The following is a 20,155-nucleotide window of genomic DNA, read 5'->3' as shown; positions in this document are numbered from 1 at the left end:
TGGTTGAGATTTCTTTGATATCACTGTGGATGCGTTACATGGTGTATTACATGGTGTATTGCATGGATGTATTGCATGGATGCACTTCATGGATGAACTTCATGGATGCACTTCATGGGTGTATACCATGGATGCTCCAGGACCAAACCACCCACCAGCCCGGAATATCGGCGGTCGGCTCGCTATCACGAACAAGGCGCCGTCGATAACTCGGTTTGGACAACCTGGAGCAACTCGGCAGCATCTGCCAGGAGGAGTCGATTTCCGAGACCCTCCGAGCCGTGGCTGATGCCCAGCGACCGCACCGCCGTCTCCAGGCACATGCGTGCCTCTATAACGACGTGCTGCCGATCAGTATCATCGTCCAAGCTGTCCGAAGCATTCCAGAGGCACTTGCCGCAGAGCAACCACTGTAGTCCTACCATCGGGTGGTGACGCTCGTAAAAGAGCAAGTACACAGCCAGGACATAGAGCGACAGAACGGCCGCCTTGTGCCAGTCGTTCGCGTCGATGGCTGTGTATAGCTCGGTCGAGAGCTGCGTGAACAGCGATAGATCCAAAAACTGCCTTGAGGGAGGCAGCACGATGCGCTGGGCCAGCTCGAGATGGATGCGCCGGTACGCTTGGTGATCAGACACGAGGAACAGCTCACGGTAGTCGTCGAGAACAATCCGAAGGAACGACGCCAGATCCCCGACACAGGAATCTCTACGTTGCGGTGCCGGCAGGACGGCCGGGACCCAGCTGCTCATCATGGAGGTGTAGACGAATGGTCGATCGCCGAGGATCGATTCTGGATCGCAGTGGCTCTTGGTTGCTGCTCGATCGACGACAGAGAATCCACTCGAGTCCAGCGGCTCACATCGATCGCATCGGCACGAGAACCGGTACTTGTCAAGGAGCTTGGTCTGTCTGTCGGGACGATAGTCCATACCATCGACATAAGCATCGGTCAGTTCTTCGCCGGCGTCAATGTCTCGCAGCGTGCGAAAGTACTGCATCTGGCCGTCGAACAACACGGCACAGTTCGGCAGGCACGAGTGGTTCATCAAAGCCCCGATCGGAAAGGTGCCCTCGCCATAGACAAACAGCTGCGAGTCGTGCATCGAGAAGTTGTTGCATCGGTAGACGGCCAAGAACTGGGCCAAGGTCTCGACGAGCTGGCTGCGATGGCGAGCGTCGTCGGCGTAGTGAGGCAGCTTGTAGTGATCGGCCACTTGGGCGAGCCCTGGTGGATCCATCTTGACGGTCTGCTCGGCTATCTCATGGAACTGTGTCCGGAGCGGCGGCTCGCACTCATCGAGATGGGACATGAGCTGGACGAACACCTCCCTCGCGATCTGAACGGCAGGGTCGGCCGGGTTGCGGAAGGCCGCGATGGTCTTGAGGAGCATCTCGGTGTCCTTTTCGATGATCTCGCGCTGGGCATTGCTGGCACTGCTCGGGTCGTCGCTCTGGCCAACTTGCCGATCGCTGGGCAGCAACTTTTGCTGCCGCCAGTAGGCGCAAACGGATTTGTGGCCGAGGCTCCAGTCGCTTTTCTGGCACTTCTTGGAGCAGTAGAATGCCTGCTGGCAGGCCGCACATCGGAGCGGCTGGGCCATAGAATCGGCAAACGAGACGACGCATCCGTGGCAGACCTGGGACGAAAGCCCAGCGACGGCAAGCGCCCGGTTGGGCAGCAGGACGGTCCCGGCAGGAATGCGGATCTGCGCTCGTAGTGTCCGGAAGGACGGGTCGGCAAACGACCAGGCAACATGGTACTGCGACAGATAGCGATCGAGCGCGGGAGAGGCTGGGACGGCGTCGCCGGCGTCCATGGAGGCAGATCGCAGCAGAGCAGGCGGACGGACGACTGAGGCAGAGACCGCGCTGTTGGCTCGGCGACGGACCTGGGGACATCCGGATCGGTCGTGTGGGCCTCGACTTGCCGCAAGAGCCAGCCGAGAATGCATGGTATGGTTGATGGTATGGGTTCTCCTCCAGTGCACACTCGGGCCATTCGTTGACGATTTGTATTCGTCGCCAGACAGCCGGCGGTCCGATGACCAGGGCAGCCCTTGGGCGAAAATCAGGCAGACGAACACGGCCATGCACAGGACAGTATACAGGGCACCCTGGCCTGGACGGGGACATGGCCACATTGACCCTAGCCCGCAGCGACCAGGCGTCTGGAGCTCGGAGAACGGAGAGAAATTGCAGGACGAGTGGTGGTGGTGGTGGTTGGAGGAGGAGGATCCCAGCGACGGCCGGGACAGCAAGCCAAGAACAGCCCGATGCTAGTTGCTCAGGTAGCTGGACCGCTTGCTGACCCAGGTCTTTTCGCTCTGGATGCTGCGGAGGACAATCTTGGGAAAGTCGAAGCAGAATTTGCAGCCCACGACCTCGTGGATCGTGCACGAGATCCGGTCGTCGGGCAGGACCTTGGGGCCAAGGCGAGCGGCAGGCAGCGAGAGAATACATCGACAGACGGGTAAGGCTGGGGCCAGGTCGGGCAGCATGCGACGGGCAGCATGCGACGGCTACCATCCGGCAGGACTTGAATATCTGCCAGGCACCGAGGAGACGGGCGGATCGAGGATGTTTACCTGGAACTTGCCGTAGATGGAGACGGACGGCCTGTCGTCGCCACCGCCGTCCTGCACCTCCTCGTGCTGCTCGGGTGTCAGATCGTCCTCCATAATGACGTTGTTGGTAAGACGGTGGTCGACGCAGCAGAGATGGCACCACTCCTGGCCGTGTGGGAAGCAAAAGGCAAATCCGTTGGCGAAGATTGTGGCCGGCAAGTTGCGGCTGACAAAATTGTCGGGCTTCGGGTCGGGCATGGCTGGGACGTGGTGGGAGTTGAGGAGTTGAGAACTTGGAAGACGGGGGAGCCGAGACGTACGGGAGCAAACCAAGCGGGACAGCCGACGACCGAAACAAGAGATACAGACCTACGCACGGACTGGACGAGACGGGTCGGCGGATAGACGAGGGGACCAGCGTTGGATGGGCGGGGCAGACCAGCGCTGGATGGCGAGTTGCTCGCCACGAGGCGGGTCTGCCATATCCGGTGCGGCGGGCACAGGGCGTCGCACAGGAGGACGCGCGCCATGTCGTGCGGCCGAGATGGGGCATGGCAGGGGAATGGGAGTGGATGTACGTGTGGGAGTGGATGTACGTGTGGGAGTGGATGTACGTGTGGGAGTGGATGTACGTGTGAGAGTGGATGTACGTGTGAGAGTGGATGTACGGGTGGATGATATGTGTGGATGATATGTGTGGACGATATGTGTGGATGATATGTGTAGATGATACATATACATGGGAGGGAATATACCATTTGGAATGGCTGTACATTTGGAATGGGGATCACCAGAAATCCAGCGTGTTGTTGCGGATGCTGCTCAGATGCTCCGTAGTCCCGACCGGCTGCGGAACTGGTCATAGAAGGCCAGCATCTCCGGGGTGATGCGGGGGGTGACCGCTCGAGCGGCATCTGCAAAGTGTTTGCGACCGACCTGCGTTCCCACGGCGATGGGGTGTCGATCACGCAAGCAAACCGTGCAGGATTTGGCTAGGTTAGCTTCGCGGTCCCATCCGTCCGATCCATGTGTGCTGGTATCCTGAAAGCAGCAACTCTTACCGCATCAACGCCAATGTCTTCCTCCATGGCCTTCATGGCCGCCGTCTGGCACACCGAGACGCATTCGGCTCCCGAGAATCCTTGGGTCTGGAAGAGGCGGGGCCAGAGGCATAATTGCGGTCCACATTCAGCCATCAGCAGCTCTGCCACGGCCATGGACCGTCGAGTCCGGCTCCAATACGTGCCATCACGTCCTTTGGTCACTGGCGTCCATATCAGTGCCGATATCGATGCCAGCATAAACGTCGAGCGCCGAGGCTGTTGCTACGGGCTTACCAGCTGTGCGAGCTCATCCAAATCGACATCCGCAGCGCAGGGCATTTTCTGGAGCTGGATGCGGAAAATATCTCGCCTCGTGGCAAGATCCGGCGGAGCCACATAGAGAATGCGGTCAAAGCGGCCAGGTCGAAGCAGGGCACTGTCCTGTCATAGTAAATACATGCATCGGATGCCGGCAATCATTCACATGAGTTGCGTCCCTCAGCGTCAGTCAGTCGTCGAGTCTGTTTGGCCCCAAGGCACCACCCACGCAGCGACAATACAGCTCAGGCCCGCACCCGAGTGCATGCTGCTGAGCGGAGCTACTTTGGATAGCCTTGTCCCAGCTCGAGATCCAGCATAGACATTGCAGCATTCGCGCGACTCTACAACTCACCAGAATATCGGGCCGGTTGGTGGCAGCTACGACAGTGACATTGACCAGTGGCTCGATGCCGTCCATTTCCCCAAGCAGTTGCGACAGCACCCGATCGCCGACCGAGTCCTCTCCGCCGCGACGGACACCAATCGCATCGATCTCATCCTGGCCAGGCCAAGCAAAGCCGCATGAGTACGAGGGACCGCAGCAGCATGCGATGCCCAGAAATACTTACAAAGAACACTATGGACGGCGAAGCTGCCCGCGCTTTTTTGAAGATCTCTTGCACGGCCTTCTCAGATTCACCAACCCATTTGCTAAAGAGCTGCAACAGACACAAGACGCGCTGCCGGTCAGCCGAGCAGATGGTGGTCGTCGCGGGCACCAGCGTGAGTTCCAAGAGCGATCGATGGCTTGTCGGTGAGCATACCTCCGGGCCCTTGACTGCGATAAAGTTCAACTTGGCTTCCGTCGCCAGCGCCTTGGCTGTCAAGGTCTTGCTGCAGCCGGGTGGTCCATACAAGAGAATGCCCTTGGGCGGCTTGATGCCATAGTACTCAAACACGTGTGGATGCTGCATCAACAGGGGAGGCGGTCAGCGGGTCACCTCCTCGCTGCCCAGGACAGCGCCATGCGAGCACACTTGCTGTTTCTGCGCTCTGTCTTGACCACACATGTGTGGTCACAGTCCCAACCTTAAGTGGCCACTCGATCGCCTCCTTGAGTCGCTGTTTGACGCTTTCCTGTCCCCCGATATCGGTCCAGTAGACCTTGGGTACTTCAATCATGATCTGGTATATCCGGAAGCGTCAATCAGAGCGAGCCCATACCCCAAGCGGCTGAGGCAAGCACAGCAGCTGCGACTTACTTCTCGCATTGTGCTTGGACGCACGAGCTCCAGCGCTGACATTGCTTCTTCGTAGCGAATGCGTAGATCTGCAAGCAGGTTGGAGCGCACAGACTCAGTTCGAGAAAGAGGCATGCCTCTGTCGCCACTCGTGCTCCGTGTTGTTTGCCATTGCATCTATGCGCGATAGTACCTTGGCCGCCTCCATCCTGGACAGTTCGCTGGATAGCCTTGAGGCCGGCTTCCTTCAGGACGGCCGCCAGATCGGCCCCAACATAGCCGTGGGTCACGTCGGCGATTTCTCGGAGCTGATTATCGGTTAGGTCGTGCGGGATGCGTCGCAGTAAAGCCTGCAGGATCTCGTGGCGATGTTGAGCATTTGGGATGCCGATTTCGATCTCGCGGTCAAAGCGCCCGGGTCGTCTGAGTGCAGAGTCCAGAGCATTGGGCCGGTTGGTGGCCCCAATGACTACGACGCGGTCGCCTTCTGCTGAGGTCGATGCTCCGTCCATGAGGGTCAGCATGGTGCCAACCACGCGCTTCTCCAGCTCCGAGGAGGACTGTCCGATACAGAGCGCAGAGGGAGGAGATGCACTTTGGTCAGCACCGACGCGGCAGCAATGCCATTGCACTAGCGCACCTTTCAGCGAAGGGGCTGCACTGACCTCCTCGCGATTGGGACACAGGGCATCGATCTCATCGATAAAGACAATTGAGGGAGCGCGATCGACAGCCTCTTCGAATACTGCTCGCAGCTGCACGGCAGGTTTGAGGATAGTGACATGCAGCAACCGATGCCAGCAGTCATTGGCGAGATGCAGCGTCGGCCATCGGTAATGTCAGGAATCAGTGGTCAAAATCAGCGCTCAGTGATAGATCAGCGAACCAGCTAATGGGAGTGCACCAAGCCCTCGTCCGGCCCTTACCTTGGCCTCGGTTTCGCCATAAAACTTGCTGATAATCTCTGGACCGTTCACAACGATAGAGTGTGCTCCTGTTTCAGCAGCCACGGCCCGGGCAATGAGTGTCTTTCCTGCGAGGTGTGATATACTTGCAAGCATTAGATCCGCGCATGCTGGGCGATGCATCCAGCGCGAGCCCCGGCATACCCACACCGACACAGTGGCGCTATCGCAAGTACCGGGGTTGGTCTTACCAGTGCCAGGCGGTCCAAAGAGTAGAAGCCCTCGGGGAGGTTTCAGCCCTGCAAAGACAAAGTCGAGCCAGTCAGCAATCCCCACAAGCGGCCCTAATGACTGTCGCAGCATCCATTGGCACAAACCGTGTTCGACCAGACGGCATACCGATGGCGGTGTACTTTTCAGGGCTGTGCAGCGGGCCCTCTACCATCTCCCGCACAATCTTGATCTGGTCCGAGAGTCCACCGATTGTATCGTATGAAATGCGGGTGCTTGAGTCTTCTGCTTTGACCGGCTGCATGGCGGTATGGCGAAGGCATAAGTCACGGAGGCAAAGATCAGCAGGCAGCAGCAGCCCTGATTCCCAGGTGGTGTTTGATTCTACCTGTGAAAAGGGCACCAGAACGAGCGTCGTCGATCGAGCGACGTGAAAGACGACAATGTCGGATTCGGGTTGGTTGTGGGGCCGACCGAGCACTCGGACTCGGAACTGTCGGTGCTTCCCATAGTACAGGATCTCGACCAGAGTTTCGTCTTGGATATACTTCAGATCGACTGGAGAGATGGATTTCAAGCCCCACCCGAACCGCCATGTATGTCAGCGATGCTGGGTTCAAAGCCGAGCTGCATTCCGTATTCGATCTGGCAGCGACTGGCTCCTCGGCTGCGACCCATCCGTGCAGATCGACACTGAACCGACAGAGCTCCAGCCAGGCTCCCGGCAAAGCCCCAGCCATCCACCAGAGAGGAGCCGACATCGATGCAGGATGCAGGATCCAAGAGCACCTACCCATGATTTCTTTGGCATAGACGAGAAAGGCTTCGTCCAAAGAGATGCCAATATCGGCCGTGGGCTGGATCGAGAGTCGCTCGCACGGCCATATCGAGCCGAGGAAAGGAGCAATTGTGGCATAGGAGCCCAGCTCCAGCCCGCCGTTCTGGCGCAATAGATTACCGATCTGGATCTCTGCTTGGCGGAGGGGATGGGTGTGTGAGCGTACTGGCATGCTCGCTGAAGCTGAGCCACGATGGACAACTCGAGCCTTGCGACTCGGTGTGAACGACAGACTTACGTCCTCGGGCTGGTGCAGATGATGGCCAGCTGATGGCGACGATCTTGAAGGGATTGGAAACAACGGATATGCCAAGATTGAGTAAGCCAGCGACCCCGCCACATGCTCAATCGACATCAATTTGCGACGGTGGTGGTGTTGGTGGTGGTGATTCCGGATGTGGAGCCAAAGCAGCGCACCTACATTCTTTGCATCCTTGATCGGGTCGTCCTTGGTGAGCTGCACCAGCTGGCCAGCAGCTAGACCAAGAGCGGCCATGTCTCTGGCGTGCACATAGACCCTCAAATGGTGTGGTCGGGCATTTTCATGGACAGCAGTGCTTGGCTCGACCAGGAATCGCTCGATCGGGACCGGAGGCAGCTTCTCGATGGGCTCCGGGATGTGCTCCGAGGGCTGCCGCGACGACTTGCCCGACGGAGTCTTGGTCGGGGTCGGCCGCTGCTTGCCGTCACCCGACGATTTCTTGGATGCCTTGGATTTTTTAGGTGTCGACATGGCCGAGGAAGGAGAGGCCGATGGCAGCGGGAAAGCGACAGCCAGATCAAGGACGAGCGGGATCATTGAGCCAGAGATGCCAGGACCAACCCAACGCGCAGCACTCCCCCGCAGCGAACTCGAGCCAGGACCATCAAGCTGGTTTCCAGCAAAGCACGAGAGAAGCAGAGAGAGAGAAAAGTGGAATTGTATTGATCAATTGTTGAGAACGAGGTTCGTGGTTTGCTTGGGGTGCTTCGAACTTGGATCGATAAGGAAAGTGTGCAGGGCAGAATGAGGATACGGAGAACAGCCAAAGGATTGAGGGGCCTCCACAAACAGAAACAAAGCGTCCGTCGGGATAGCATGAGGATTGTTGGCATTGGCAATGAGGAGGAAGAAAGAAAGAAAAAAAGATCGAATACCAGACAAATGAAGATGGTCATAGCGATGGGCGGGACAACAGGCCGAGACAAGCTCAGAGATATGCCGCAAGAAGGATACAGGTCGTAGTGTAGGACACAGCAGACAGACAGACGGACAGAGAGACACAGCATACGGATGGTGTTAGCGAGGTGTATCTGCCGGTACCCATAGCGATAGTATGTGGAGGTGCGAGATGCCTATTGGATCAAGCACTTGATGCCATGGCGCTGGGTGGCGGCAGATGGTCTTCTCTTGAAGAACGATAGCCTCTTGGAGCTGCTACTTGCAGAGGGATTAGAGGCGCTGGTTGCATTAACGGTCTCGGCGCTGGTGGCGGTTGCAGGAAGAGAGGCGCCTTCGACCGGGGCGATTGCTGGCTCTCCGTCGCCGGGAGTAATGGCTGGCTTTCCGTGGCCGTAGCCGTAGCCGTCGGCTGCGGGTGAACTTGCACCGGGGGAATACAGCGGCCCGCCGGGAGTGTTGACTGCAATGCCACTATCAGGGGCAGCATCGACAGAAGGGCGGGCGCCAACGATCTCGGCCACCCGGCTGGGGGACATGCCGCTGGATAGCAAAAGCCCCGAATCGATGTGGGTCCCATACTCGGATTCGATGCCCTCGGAGAGCCGTGCGACGGATGTGATGTCAAAGCCCGAGCCGGCAAAGTAAAAGTCGCGGCCGTTCAGGCGGGGAATGTCCAGCAGCTCCGAGGCCAGGCTGGATATCTTTCGGGCCAGGTACGCACCCTCGGTTGGGAGGACAGGATACTCGATAAAGTGGCCCTCGGTCTCGGCCTGGGTGGCGATCTTGGTCAGGACCTTGAGGTCGCGCTTGCCAGAGCCGTTGTAGATCATGTCCGGCAGCTCGATGGCATTGTGGACCGTGACGCCCGAGAACTCATTGTAGGCGAGGATCTTGTGAATCTCGTCGAGGACCTGCTTGCTGCTGATTCTGCCGACGTGGGCTGGCTTGAGAGCATAGAGCAAGGCAACGTGGCCACTGGCAGTCGAAGTCACGAAGCTGTCCTTGAAATACTCGCCCATTCCCAGGACAATCTTTTCGTCCAGAACATCCAGGTCAACAAAGATCATATTCTGCTTGAGGCGGCGGCCGGCTCGGCCATGGATGATGAAGTGGCGCTCGTCGACAATCTCGGCTGCATCTGAGGTGCAGACCCGTGGACGGCCATCCTGCAGAAAGTTGAAGGACGCCAGCTTGGGCGAGTCCGGGGTGACGGCCAAGAACTCGGGCCCGTCGACGCGGGGATCGTCTCTGGGAACGGCAAAGCAGAGGATTCCGCGCTTGGCCTCGGGAGGCAGCTCGTTGCCATCGTCGTCCAGAAGCACAAGGTGGCATTGTGGGTTCAGCAGGCGGTATACGATCTGCTTGGGTGGTGGCATGGACGCCGGGATGAACATGGAGCTGATTGCGCCGACCGAGGCCGACTCGGTCGAGGCAAACATGCAACGAATGTCGGCGTGGGGAAAGACGCCTTTGGCGGCTTCAATCATGGCGGGCGTCACCAGTTCGCCTGTGAGATAGTAGCTGTCCAGGCTAGGCCAGACCTCGCGATGAGCCTCGGCGTAGGCAATCAGGAGCCGCAGGTACGAAGAGGAGCTAAGGACCATACTGACGCCGTCGCGGAGCATCCCGGCGATGCGCGCAATCTTGGTGGAGATGTCGTCCGTGGGCTTGGCCAACCACATGGTGCAGCGATTCTTGGCCATGGACGACACCATGGCCATGCTGGTGCCAAAGGTCGGAGCGAGCACCACGGTAAACGGCTTGAGGATGCGTCCATGGAGCAAGTCCATGTCGACAGTGAGCTTGGAGAAGGTCGTGAAGATGGACTTTGGAATGCCGGTGGTACCAGAGGTGTGGCAAACAGCCTCGATTGTCGGGAGGCGCTCGGCACAATAGGCTCGATCGGCAGGGACGGGGACGACGGTGGCCTGCTGGCGGAGCGTTGGGACGCTGACGAGGGCAATGCCCGGGGTCACTCCGGGACGGACGGCTCCGTGGAGAACAAACTTGACATCGAGACGCTCGACGATGGCCTCACGGACCGGGCGCGACCAATGGGTGCCAAAGACAGCGGGGGACTTGCCGAGGATCCACAGCGAGTAGATGGCGACGGGCCAGTTGATGTCGATGTCGACGTAGATGCCGACAAAGTCGCCGGTGGCTTCCCAGCCCGGGAGGGCCTTGAGGGACTGAGCGACTGCCTGACAGAGATCCCAGAACTGCTTGAAGGTCAGGGTTTCTGGCACATCGTGCTCGGCTGTCCGGAAGGCGGGAAAGGCGGGAATCTCGCGGGCCGCATCGACGAGGTCGAGGATGGGGTGCTGGGTGGCTGGACCGGAGTCTGGTAGATCATCAGCCATTTGTGGTATCGAATAGTCTGGGTCGAGATGGGTTGAGATGGGTTGTGGTGGGTGGTGGGAAGGGATGGGAAAGGGTGGGGAAGGACGTGAGGGCGGGCACGACCCGGCGCTGTTGCCTATCTTTTATTGCATCCAGACCCTTTTGGGGGGGGGATCAGATTGCAAACGAGGCCTGGCAGCCACATGACGGGAGGCAAGCCGTGAGCAACAGCACCAGCAAGAGGGACTGGTCGCCGAAGAGCGCCGTGCCACCCGTAGATGGTGTTTGTGTCGGCATGAAGAGCGAGGGGCCCTGGGTGGGTGCATCGAGGCAGAAACACTGCGGCGCACGGCAAGGGCAGCACGGGCTGTTGACGGCCGAAGACGATCAACACGAGCCCCGAGGACCCAAAACAACAGCCGCCCAAGAACGGACCGCAGCCTCAGGCCGACAGCGACGCCCACGGCTGCAAGGAGGAACACCACCGACCGTTTGGCGCAAAAGGGGCCATGGGCAACTGACGACGATGCACGGGGAGAGTCGCCGCTGCGACTGGCGGGCGTCTGGGAGCGGCGATAGGTCGGCGTTGGTGTCAACAGCGCCAGCCCGGACGATGTTGACGAGGAGGCTGCCGCTGGCCGGCCGACGAGTGGGGCCAGCATCGACAAAGCTCTGGGGGTCAAGAGGAGTCCACCATTGTGCAGAGTTGGACGATGCGCAGGGAACGGAGACGGTGGGTGCTGGCTATCGATTGACCGACCTCGGACAAGTCGACTCGCGTGGGGTATCAACTCTATTTTGGTCGAGGCGGTGTTGTCTGGGCGATGCCGTTCATGGCGGATTGGATTTGCCAAAGATATCAAGCGCACTGCACTTGCCAGGGGTATTGGGCACATCAGGCCGGCGCGGATGTATTCAGGATCAGACCAACGCAGAGTGTCTTGCTCCAATCCGCGAGCACTGCATTGCCATGTACTGCATTGCCATGTGCTGCATTGCCATGTACTGCATTGCCATGTACTGCATTGCCATGTGGTGCCAACAGCCCAGGCTCAGATCGGCTTCTTCTTGCTCTTCTTGGTATCGCTTGCGCTTGGCTTGCGCTTCAGAATGCGTTTTTGGATCGCCTCAAACTCTTCCTCGGTCGGCTCGGCAACAGGCTCGCCCGAGTCCTCGTCGCCATCTCCGTCGTGGTCGATCCAGCCGTCGTCGCCATCGCCATCCTCATCGATCCAATCGTCGCCATCCTCGCTGTGGGCGCCTTTCTTGCTGGCTTTACTCGTCTTGGCGGGCTGCGCTGCCTTCTTACTGGGCTTGTTGACGTACTTGTTCATGAGTCCATCGATCAGGCTCTCATGGCGCTGCTTGGCCCGGTTGCTTAGCAGCTGGGCAAGTGAGTTTTCCTTCGAGTCGTCGGGTCCGTTTTTGCCTTTGGACGACTTGGCCTTGCCCTTGGCTTTGGCCGCGAGGCTCTCTTTCTCGGCCTCCTCGGCCTCGTCGATGGCCTCCTGGCGCCGCTGCTCCTTCTGCTCCATGGTCGTGGTCTCCTTGAACTTTTTGAATTCTTTGATTTCCTTGGTGTCAATCAACTCTCGGAGAAGCTGCTCAACACGCTCCTCGTCGTCCACAGAAATGAGCGGAACCTCGTTCAAGATCGAGTTCATGTCGCCCTTGCACTTGGTATAGGCCTTGATGATATCGGCCTGCTCTTCGCTGGAGCCTGGGGCAGATGCACGCAAAACAGCTGTGGTGTCAATGCCCGCTAGCTGCTGCAATCAGCCAATAGCGTCCAGCACCTCTGCAGACAGCGTCGGCATGCCGCTTTGGCTGTGCAAGCCGCGACAGATGGAGATGCCATGATCCGGGCCCGATGCGGTTGCTCTCTCGCAGATGCCCAAGCACCATCGACCAGTATCCAGCGCAGTACGGCGGAATTGTCGAGCTCCCCCACCTTTGTACTTTGCGGCAAACTCGTCGATTGCCTCTTCTGTGACCTTGCCGCCCCACAAATTGCGGAAATAAGCGTCCCAGTCGGCCACGTCCTCGAGGTTGAAGTCCTTATCGCTGATGATGCCCGTGGCATCGTAGCGCTTGCGCTTGACCGGGTCGGAGAGGATGCCGTACCATTTCGAGATCTCCTGGAAGCGCTCCTTTACTTCTTCTTCGGCCTGGGCGTCGCCGGGCCTGGCCTTGTCCGGGTGATGGGTGAGTGCAAGCTTGTAGTATGCGCGCTTGATCTGATCAGGGGTGGCCTCCTTGGTCAGACCAAACTCGGCATAGAGGTCGATCTCGTGGCTATCGAGATCTTCGGTGGAGACCTTTGCAGGTCGCTCCTGCTTGGTTTTTTTGGGCATGGGTGCTGTCGGTGCGGGCAGCTTGGTCGATCAGTTGCTGCTGCTACTGGGGGAAGCTGGGCCACCTATTGACTGACTGGGGGAAGCTGGGCGGGCTGGATTGTCCCTTGCGGAGCGGAGCAGTCGGTTGCAGCCACACCATTTGCCCATACAGGGCAGGAGCCGCCGGATCGAGCCAGAGGCCAGAGTGCGGCCGGCCACGAGCCCTGCCACACCCACGTGTCTGCAGCGCCACCGGGCAGCCGGCGCGTGCGCTCCATGAGCGCTGCGATTGGCCGGGGCTGGAGGAACATGGGGGCGCGTGCTTGGACGCGAATCGAAGGAGCTGGCAAGAGGTCTCGCCCAGCGCATTCACCGAATGGACAGCCCAAGCACCACAGCGCACCCGGCGAGCCCAAGAGCGGCACTGCATCGCATGGGCATCCCGAGAGACACAGCACAATCGAGGCAGAAACAGCAACGACCCCCCCCACATGTCCATCCGTGGCGCCGGCTCGCTCCTGTTGGGCGAGATCGAGCACCCGTCCCCACGGAGCGAAGGCGCCCGTCTTCTCGGGTGCTCGCCGCTGCCTCATCTCGCATCATCCTGCATCATCATGAGCAGCAGCGAGGGGGTTCGCGGTGCCCCGCAGATATAAAACCGCAGGCCTCGCCTATCCGTATCACTCGTCAGTCAAGCGACTTCAATAACATCTGCCTCCACCTCTGCGTCCTCGCCCTTTCTGCGTTCCAAACCCTTCCATCATGGCTGTCGAAAGCAACGTCGTCCTCGTTCCCCTCGACTCGACTTCGGCTCACTCCCAGGCCGTTCTCGCCTACTGTCTGGACAATCTGATTGCCCCCACCGACAAGGTCGTGGTGCTGCATGTCGCCCAACACAGCCTCGGTAAGTGATCCTCCCGCGACAATCGGCCTCTGTTTCTGGGCGTCGTGCTGCTCGGGGCGCTGTCGGTGCTGGCTTTCGGATCAGAGATACCTGTCCGAACCTGCAAACTGTGTCCATAGTGGCACATCGCTACTACTCACACCTGCCCAAGCTGTCCTCAGTCCACTAACGTGTGCCCGATCCTCTGTTTCTGAACTCGATAGAGTCCTCCGTCGACGACACCTACGAGCAATCTGAACTCCAAGAGGTAGGCACCAGCCCCGCCCTGTGAGCCGGACTCGAACTCTGATTGTCAATGAGATGCGATGACCTGTCTCTCACAAATGCCTGCGTGCTTTGGAACAGATCGCCGAGAAGCTCAAGGCCATGGCCACGACTATCCTCAAGACTCGCAGCATTGCCAACAGCGTCAGCGTCTCGGTTGCCTATGGCGAGCCCCGCGGTGTCATCATGATCGAGGCCAACGAGCTGTCTCCTCGATTGATTGTCATGGGCAGCCACGGAAAGGGTGCTCGGCCGTGTCTGGGTAAGTCACCCTGTTGCTGTCTCGTTGCCGCTTCAAGCCATGTGTCCTGAGTGCACCATTAGTGCAGCGTCGAGTGTGCTAATACTCTTTGTCTGCTGTCCGTATAGGAAGCGTCACGAGCCATGTTCTCCACCGAGCCGAGTGTCCCGTCATGATCGTCCCCAACCAGTTTGCCACCCAGGCAGCTACCACCAAGCGCACCGGAGCAACCTATGAAATCAACGTCGAGGCCTAGTCTGCATCTGGCGCCACCCAAGTCGAGATCTATGACCAAGCAATAGCATATCGTGCTCATGAGGCTCCCCTGCCACCACTGCCGCCGCCAGCGTGGGCCTTGTATCATATCTGGTGTTGTGATGCCCAACCCCCGGCCCTTAGGGATCACACATGCGCGCAAAGATGATGATGATGATAACAATGATGACGGTATCGATGTCGAAATATACTGTGCACCCGTTTTGAAACGAGACGCTCCAGTTCCGTCATCCGAGGCTCCTCAGGCATTTCGAGCAGCTCCATCAGAGGAAGGGTGACCTGCATGGGATCTATCAGGGCTTGCCCATTCAGCAGTGGATGCATTCGATGCATCGCAGTTCATCCGGTATATCAGTTCATTCGGTGCATCACAGCTCGTTATCGCGCTATCGATGCAGCCATGGTGTCTGGGTGTCCCATCTCGCTTTGGACCGGGGTGTCTTGAATCAGAGTGTCACGAATGAGGTCGTCAATCGTGCGATCCATCGGCTGCAACGGGCCGAAGAACAATGGGGCATACCATTTCTTTCGGCCAAAACACGACGTAGTTGGATCGTATCGTGCTCAGCCAAGAACAGCCAAGTGAGTCAGGCGTCTCCCTGAGTTGTCTGTCCCATGGGGTCAATCCAAGCCTTCGATATCTCTGCGGTCGACACCTTGTCGGTCGAGTGCATCGCGATGGTGCGAGTGCCGATCAATGCCGTTCAGCCCAGCGGCCGATCAACACTCATTCAGCCCACATACAAGCCATCTGCTTATTGAAGTATCCCGTTGAAACAGGCCCGCAGAGCCAATAGGATCACTGCCGGCTGCTTCCCATCCGTGCCGACTGACCTCATCTGTGTCGCTGCAGGTTTGCTGGCCTGGCCAAACATACTCTCCAGTGCTCAATCACGCAGTGGTGTGCTGGCAGAGATGCCAGAAGACGATCGATTACTCGGCCTCAATAGACCACTTGAGCTTTTCAGCAGGCTGGAGTCGAAGCTGGATCGATCCTCCAAGATCGCCAATACATATTCAACCCATCTGTTCGAGAAACCCACTGTGGCTGGCGCGGATCCCCTCTTGCCCTACATATTCTCCGATCTTAGTCTTCTCACGGTCGCAGCATCACAGCCGCTGGGCGCATTGCCGTCTTACTCTCCCACCCACCCCCTCCTTGATATCCACATCCCGCTGCTGACGCGAACGCCTGGGTCTCGTCGCGATGAACTTTGTTCCTTCAAACATGAAAGGCGACGAGGAGGCCGGGTTCGTTCAACGGCCGTCCGTACGAAGCTCGGCTTGGCGGCCGCAACAGTCAAGCAGCACGAGTCCGGGCGACGGCAGCAACCCTGGCTCGCTGAAACGAGAGAAACTTGATCCGGCAAAGGAAGCTCAGGCGCATCTGCAAAACGCCATAGACATGCAAATCGACACCAGCAAACTGCCGCGGCATCCGTTCCAGTTCATCATTCCAATGAACAGCGTAGCTGTCCTGTGGTGGGCATACGGCATCAACCTCATCCACCTCTTCAACATCATAACCATACCCGTTTACTTAGCCTGGCCAGTCGGATCCAACATTCTCCAGATCATCTACTTTTTCCTGGGCATCGACTGCATCATGATGATGGATTGCCTGGTGCAGTCGCGCGTCACCTTCAAGAACGATTACGGCGTCCTCATCACCTCCCCAAACGAGCTCCGACGGAATTATTTTATCAAGCGCTTGGGATGGATTGATGCAATCGGATGCATTCCGTTCGATTTGATTCCCTTCATCCCATTTGGCTTCTTCCCGTGGGCAGGGAACCCAAACAGGTATACGTGCGCTGGGAGCCTTGTGCCGCTCGATGCCCGTCGGCTCTGCTGGCGATTCCAAAGTCGCCGCATAATCTTGTTCTGTGCTTGCTCTGGGCGTCGTCGGTTCGTAGTCCGCGGATCACGAACCGTAAAGTCGCGGTTGATCGATTCTCTTGAGCGAGCACGAACGAAGCAACCTGTCGGTGGAGGCAAGGAGCATGCGATGCAAGGACATGGCTTCAGACCAACCCATCTACTCGTTTCTCTCGCACACTCTCTTGCCCTTTCTCCCACGCGACTGCAGCTCAGCAGCCCTGCAAGTATGGGCATTACTTCGGTTTGTCAAAAACATGATACGGACGCCGTTCCGTCGACTCCTAAGCCTGCATCTTGGACACTTTCCGATGGTAACTGATGTTGATGCGGGACAGCGCCGTGGTCGCGGGGCCGGTTCGGATCGCTCGTCTTGAGACGCTCCCAAGCCCGTACCCGTGTCTCTTAGCATCACTTTGTCCACACCTCATTTATGGAATCCAAGTTGACCGAACGACTGGGCGTGGCGGTGGAGTAATTCTGGGCCGAGGGTGTTTTCGTTTTGTTCTTTCGTAGCCCTCCAGCTCCATCGTGCCCTTGTTATCTGACGGAGAGTTACGACCGGCACAAACGCTCTTCATGAACTGACGCCAGACTCTGATGCAATATCCGATTCGCGGGCTCTCACAGCCGATAACGCGACTGGTCAAAACCATGGTTATCCTCATGATCATGGGCCACATCGACGGGTGTCTATTCTGGACGATCGACAATCTATTGATTCCCGGCAACCGCTGGATCGATCGAAACAACCTACTGTTCGACACCAACGGAAATATCGTGCCACAATCGACCCAGTACCTCACTTCGTACCTATCGGCGCTCAGATCGCTCGTGCTCAAGCTGCGCGACACAGAGCTGGACACCGAGAACATTTATGTGATATTTGAGTTCGTAGCTGGGATCCTGGCCTATGGAACTGTCTTTGGAAACATACACAGTATTGTCGAGATGCTTGACCACACAGCAGCGTCGACCAAAGCAGGTGCGTATCTGTTGCGCATTCGTTTGCATTGCTGTGCTCTCTTGAGCAGTGGTGGCGGACGAAGGGCATATCGACAACAGTGGGGATATCAAATCGAATCGAATCGAATCGATGAGCATGCTCCGGCGGATGAACATCCTCCAGCAAAACGGCAATCAGTCGGCTGTATCGTATTCCCATCCTTCTGCGTTGGTTTCAATCCGAGCCATGCGCCCTGCTTGTCCCGCTGACTCGGGATCCTCTGTCTCCACTGATCCCAGAGGAGCGCCACAAATTTGAGATGGCATGGCTGCGAAAGTACATGCGCGAGAAAGGATTGCTTCCGGACATTCAGAAGGTAGCTTGGCCGCTTGAGGGTCGTGCAGAGTGGTCCGTCACAAGGTGTTCGCGATTGTCGGCGAGAAGTGAACGGATTCACTGTGGAACCGCGTGGGCTGAATGAAACTGCGCGCAATCGCTCCCAATCGCTCGCAATGAATGGCCAACTCGACTTGCGCCACGGCGGTGAATAACGAAGGATCTTTCTCGCGGATCCAGATGGTGACAGCTCACAAGGCGCTGCAGTGGCGAAGAAGCCAGGGCATGGACGAGGCACATTTGTTTGACGATATTCCAAAGTCCGTTCAACAAGAGATCAAGAATTTTCTGTATCTGGATCTGGTGCAGAGCGTACCGATATTCCAGGAAACCGACATGCAATTCAAAAACTCGGTGACGTTCAAAATGAAGGTGAGGCCACACGAGCACCCAAGCAACACTGGGACGGTTGATCAGCGAGGACGCACTAGAGATCGAAAGAATACGGTCATGAGGAAGCCCAGAGGATGCCTGTGATTGCCCCCGCCACTTCGAGATGATTCAAGGCGCCTGGGTGAAGCAGAGTGCAGGAACGACAAGCACCAAAGGCAGCGTTTCCGCCTTTGTATCAGCCGCTCACTCGCAAGGCCTGCGAGTCCGATTGCTGCCTCACTGCTCCTCGCTCCCTCGTAGGAGTGGCGATATGGATTCGAGTCGTGCTTGCTGCTGATCGGCGCATCTGTTCTGACCCAAACTGGCTCTCTCGACAGCCCTTGCTTGTACTGGATAACTGGTTTGTGTTCAGGAAGGGAGACGACGGCAACGAAATGTATTTTATCAAGAAGGGGCGAGTTCAAATCGTCGGTGATACCGGTCAGATATTCTGTACACTAAACGCCGGCAGCTTCTTTGGCGAGATCGCCCTATTCGAAGGTGAGGACTTGGAGAGGTGGATCTTGCTACTCCCGCAGTCGGCGTGGCTTGGACTGAAGTACGGGGGGATGAAGGCGAGACTGGACCACGAAGACGAAAGGAGGCAGCGGCTGGTGCGGATCCCCAGACCTGTCGCCAGGGTCCAGGGATACACGCCGCAGCCGCTTCCGCCGCAGGGACACTGAAAACGGAGTCGCTCGAAAAGTCGCCCATCTTTGAACCGTGGAGATCTGTGGCTGGTTCTGAAGGAGCACTTTTCCCTCCTTTACCGATGCAATCCTCCGTTCGCCGCTACTGACGCTGCGCTGCATCGATTCTCCCCCCCTACAACATGGCCGTCCTATGCGGGGATTTTGTCTGTGACTGTCGGACCCCTCCTCGCTGCCTTTGCGGCCACGAATACACCCGACCGGCGACGGTGAACCAATCGGCCAGACTGCAAACGAACGGCATCGGCCAAGGCGATGGGAGACGTCGAGCTCTGCGTTCTGACCAAGGAAGACTTCAATGAGGTCTTGCGGCAGAACGAGATCGTCGCCGAGCACATCCGTACGACCATCGCGCAGCGGAAGGAAAACGAAGCCAAGAAGAAAGTCGAGGCCGAGAGTGCCGTCCGTGATCGGAACCGGTCCGCATCGATCTTCAAGCGGAGCGTCAACAGCATCCGGATAGGCACACATTCGCTGTCGGGCCTGTACAAGTCATCGAAGGAGGTGTTTACCAAGAGCTTTGGAATGCTGGACGAGGAAGATTCCTGATCTGCGGCGAGGGGGGTGGTCATCAGACGCCGCTTCTGATCCTGAATATACACACATGCGCTGGCGGTGAGCATTGGGGTGTGGGAAACACCACACACACACACACACACGCCACACACACACGCCCATCCACGTGCTGATCATGTGGATGGCTTTTCTGCAGTCTTCTCTGTCGAACTCCCCCAATCAGCACCGGCGCAACAGGCTCTGTGGGGAAATGCAGCACGACCAGGGTGTCGACTCGACAAAAGCACTCCGGGCCCGCTGGGGCGGCCCAAAACCAGCGATCGGCCCGGCTCTGCGAGCTCTCCTTCATCGCCGACATCCAACCATCGCAACCGGCTCGTCTGCAGCATTCAGAGTCTGTCTGTTCTGCCCTGTGCTGCATTCCAGGTATTGTCTCTCGCCCTTCCTGCACTCCTGCGACATCGAGCAGCGTTCCCACCCGTCCACTGCCCTGGCTTCCTGATCGGTCGCTTCCCGATGCAGCAGGCGCCTGGACGGAAGAGAACGGAAGTGCTGTCGCATTGATTCTTGGGGCTGGCCTCGGTCGCCACGGCGGCTCTTGTTGCTCCGTCCCGGCCGCTGGCTGCTGTGTCTCGCATGGGTCGACAATACAGCAAATGGATCGCTCTTGCCCGGGAATGCTGCTCTCGTCGACCCGCCCAGAGCGACAAGGCAAGGTCCCTTGGAGC

At 58.1% G+C, this 20,155-nt stretch overlaps 7 protein-coding genes across 7 annotated transcripts; 2 read left to right on the top strand and 5 right to left on the bottom strand.

Annotated features, from left to right (window-relative positions):
- Positions 1-22: 22 nt before the first annotated feature.
- BJ171DRAFT_485778 (uncharacterized protein) lies at positions 23-1,837 on the bottom strand. Its single transcript, XM_053109154.1, has one exon. The coding sequence runs from the start codon at positions 1,818-1,820 to the stop codon at positions 186-188; it is 1,635 nt and encodes a 544-aa protein (XP_052971300.1). The 5' UTR covers positions 1,821-1,837; the 3' UTR covers positions 23-185.
- Positions 1,838-1,969: 132 nt separating this feature from the next.
- On the bottom strand, positions 1,970-3,003 carry BJ171DRAFT_485777 (uncharacterized protein). The gene is made up of 3 exons (XM_053109153.1): positions 2,937-3,003; positions 2,589-2,827; positions 1,970-2,423 (listed from the first exon to the last, which is right to left on the bottom strand). Exons 2-3 carry the CDS (start codon positions 2,823-2,825, stop codon positions 2,280-2,282), a joined length of 381 nt encoding a protein of 126 aa, XP_052971299.1. The 5' UTR covers positions 2,826-2,827; positions 2,937-3,003; the 3' UTR covers positions 1,970-2,279.
- Positions 3,004-3,177: 174 nt separating this feature from the next.
- Positions 3,178-7,848, bottom strand: BJ171DRAFT_437197 (P-loop containing nucleoside triphosphate hydrolase protein). The gene is made up of 17 exons (XM_053107966.1): positions 7,508-7,848; positions 7,325-7,367; positions 7,042-7,218; positions 6,637-6,806; positions 6,417-6,546; positions 6,269-6,316; positions 6,039-6,145; positions 5,778-5,867; positions 5,306-5,672; positions 5,134-5,201; positions 4,961-5,056; positions 4,696-4,839; positions 4,501-4,590; positions 4,284-4,430; positions 3,905-4,051; positions 3,629-3,715; positions 3,178-3,503 (listed from the first exon to the last, which is right to left on the bottom strand). The coding sequence occupies exons 1-17, from the start codon at positions 7,817-7,819 to the stop codon at positions 3,390-3,392; spliced, it is 2,337 nt and encodes a 778-aa protein (XP_052971298.1). The 5' UTR covers positions 7,820-7,848; the 3' UTR covers positions 3,178-3,389.
- A 138-nt stretch (positions 7,849-7,986) lies between these two features.
- On the bottom strand, positions 7,987-10,836 carry BJ171DRAFT_485774 (uncharacterized protein). The gene has a single exon (XM_053109152.1). The coding sequence runs from the start codon at positions 10,606-10,608 to the stop codon at positions 8,422-8,424; it is 2,187 nt and encodes a 728-aa protein (XP_052971297.1). The 5' UTR covers positions 10,609-10,836; the 3' UTR covers positions 7,987-8,421.
- A 528-nt stretch (positions 10,837-11,364) lies between these two features.
- Positions 11,365-13,003, bottom strand: BJ171DRAFT_485771 (uncharacterized protein). Its single transcript, XM_053109151.1, has 3 exons — positions 12,540-13,003; positions 11,605-12,308; positions 11,365-11,559 (listed from the first exon to the last, which is right to left on the bottom strand). The coding sequence occupies exons 1-2, from the start codon at positions 12,940-12,942 to the stop codon at positions 11,641-11,643; spliced, it is 1,071 nt and encodes a 356-aa protein (XP_052971296.1). The 5' UTR covers positions 12,943-13,003; the 3' UTR covers positions 11,365-11,559; positions 11,605-11,640.
- Positions 13,004-13,417: 414 nt separating this feature from the next.
- Positions 13,418-14,821, top strand: BJ171DRAFT_485770 (uncharacterized protein). The gene is made up of 4 exons (XM_053109150.1): positions 13,418-13,828; positions 14,032-14,075; positions 14,174-14,354; positions 14,462-14,821. Exons 1-4 carry the CDS (start codon positions 13,687-13,689, stop codon positions 14,587-14,589), a joined length of 495 nt encoding a protein of 164 aa, XP_052971295.1. The 5' UTR covers positions 13,418-13,686; the 3' UTR covers positions 14,590-14,821.
- Positions 14,822-15,837: 1,016 nt separating this feature from the next.
- On the top strand, positions 15,838-19,525 carry BJ171DRAFT_564455 (cyclic nucleotide-binding-like protein; the record flags this gene model as incomplete). Its single annotated transcript, XM_053113306.1, has 7 exons — positions 15,838-16,269; positions 16,413-16,517; positions 17,082-17,472; positions 17,733-17,809; positions 18,010-18,201; positions 18,540-18,702; positions 19,138-19,525. The coding sequence occupies 7 exons, from the start codon at positions 15,838-15,840 to the stop codon at positions 19,458-19,460; spliced, it is 1,683 nt and encodes a 560-aa protein (XP_052971294.1). The 3' UTR covers positions 19,461-19,525.
- Between the last annotated feature and the right edge of the window lie 630 nt (positions 19,526-20,155).

This window comes from Polychytrium aggregatum (assembly GCF_025602895.1).
Source record: "Polychytrium aggregatum strain JEL109 chromosome Unknown BJ171scaffold_2, whole genome shotgun sequence".
Classification (NCBI taxonomy): Eukaryota; Fungi; Chytridiomycota; class Chytridiomycetes; order Polychytriales; genus Polychytrium; species Polychytrium aggregatum.
Note: the sequence above shows the minus strand (reverse complement) of the source record. Positions and strands in the feature narration are given on the sequence as shown.

What these genes read in the sequence shown, in the direction of transcription:
- BJ171DRAFT_485778 (XM_053109154.1), bottom strand. Translation starts at nt 1,820, where the DNA reads ATGGACGCCGGCGACGCCGTCCCAGCCTCTCCCGCGCTCGATCGCTAT.
- BJ171DRAFT_485777 (XM_053109153.1), bottom strand. Translation starts at nt 2,825, where the DNA reads ATGCCCGACCCGAAGCCCGACAATTTTGTCAGCCGCAACTTGCCGGCC. An exon ending in CCATCTACGGCAAGTTCCAG is followed by an intron (nt 2,424 to 2,588) that starts GTAAACATCCTC and finishes CTTGGCCCCAAG; the next exon opens with GTCCTGCCCGACGACCGGAT.
- BJ171DRAFT_437197 (XM_053107966.1), bottom strand. Translation starts at nt 7,819, where the DNA reads ATGTCGACACCTAAAAAATCCAAGGCATCCAAGAAATCGTCGGGTGAC. An exon ending in CTATGCCAAAGAAATCATGG is followed by an intron (nt 6,807 to 7,041) that starts GTAGGTGCTCTT and finishes CCATCTCTCCAG; the next exon opens with TCGATCTGAAGTATATCCAA. An exon ending in CCAGGATGGAGGCGGCCAAG is followed by an intron (nt 5,202 to 5,305) that starts GTACTATCGCGC and finishes ACCTGCTTGCAG; the next exon opens with ATCTACGCATTCGCTACGAA.
- BJ171DRAFT_485774 (XM_053109152.1), bottom strand. Translation starts at nt 10,608, where the DNA reads ATGGCTGATGATCTACCAGACTCCGGTCCAGCCACCCAGCACCCCATC.
- BJ171DRAFT_485771 (XM_053109151.1), bottom strand. Translation starts at nt 12,942, where the DNA reads ATGCCCAAAAAAACCAAGCAGGAGCGACCTGCAAAGGTCTCCACCGAA. An exon ending in GTTTGCCGCAAAGTACAAAG is followed by an intron (nt 12,309 to 12,539) that starts GTGGGGGAGCTC and finishes CATCTGCCCCAG; the next exon opens with GCTCCAGCGAAGAGCAGGCC.
- BJ171DRAFT_485770 (XM_053109150.1), top strand. Translation starts at nt 13,687, where the DNA reads ATGGCTGTCGAAAGCAACGTCGTCCTCGTTCCCCTCGACTCGACTTCG. An exon ending in AGCAATCTGAACTCCAAGAG is followed by an intron (nt 14,076 to 14,173) that starts GTAGGCACCAGC and finishes GCTTTGGAACAG; the next exon opens with ATCGCCGAGAAGCTCAAGGC. An exon ending in GGGTGCTCGGCCGTGTCTGG is followed by an intron (nt 14,355 to 14,461) that starts GTAAGTCACCCT and finishes CTGTCCGTATAG; the next exon opens with GAAGCGTCACGAGCCATGTT.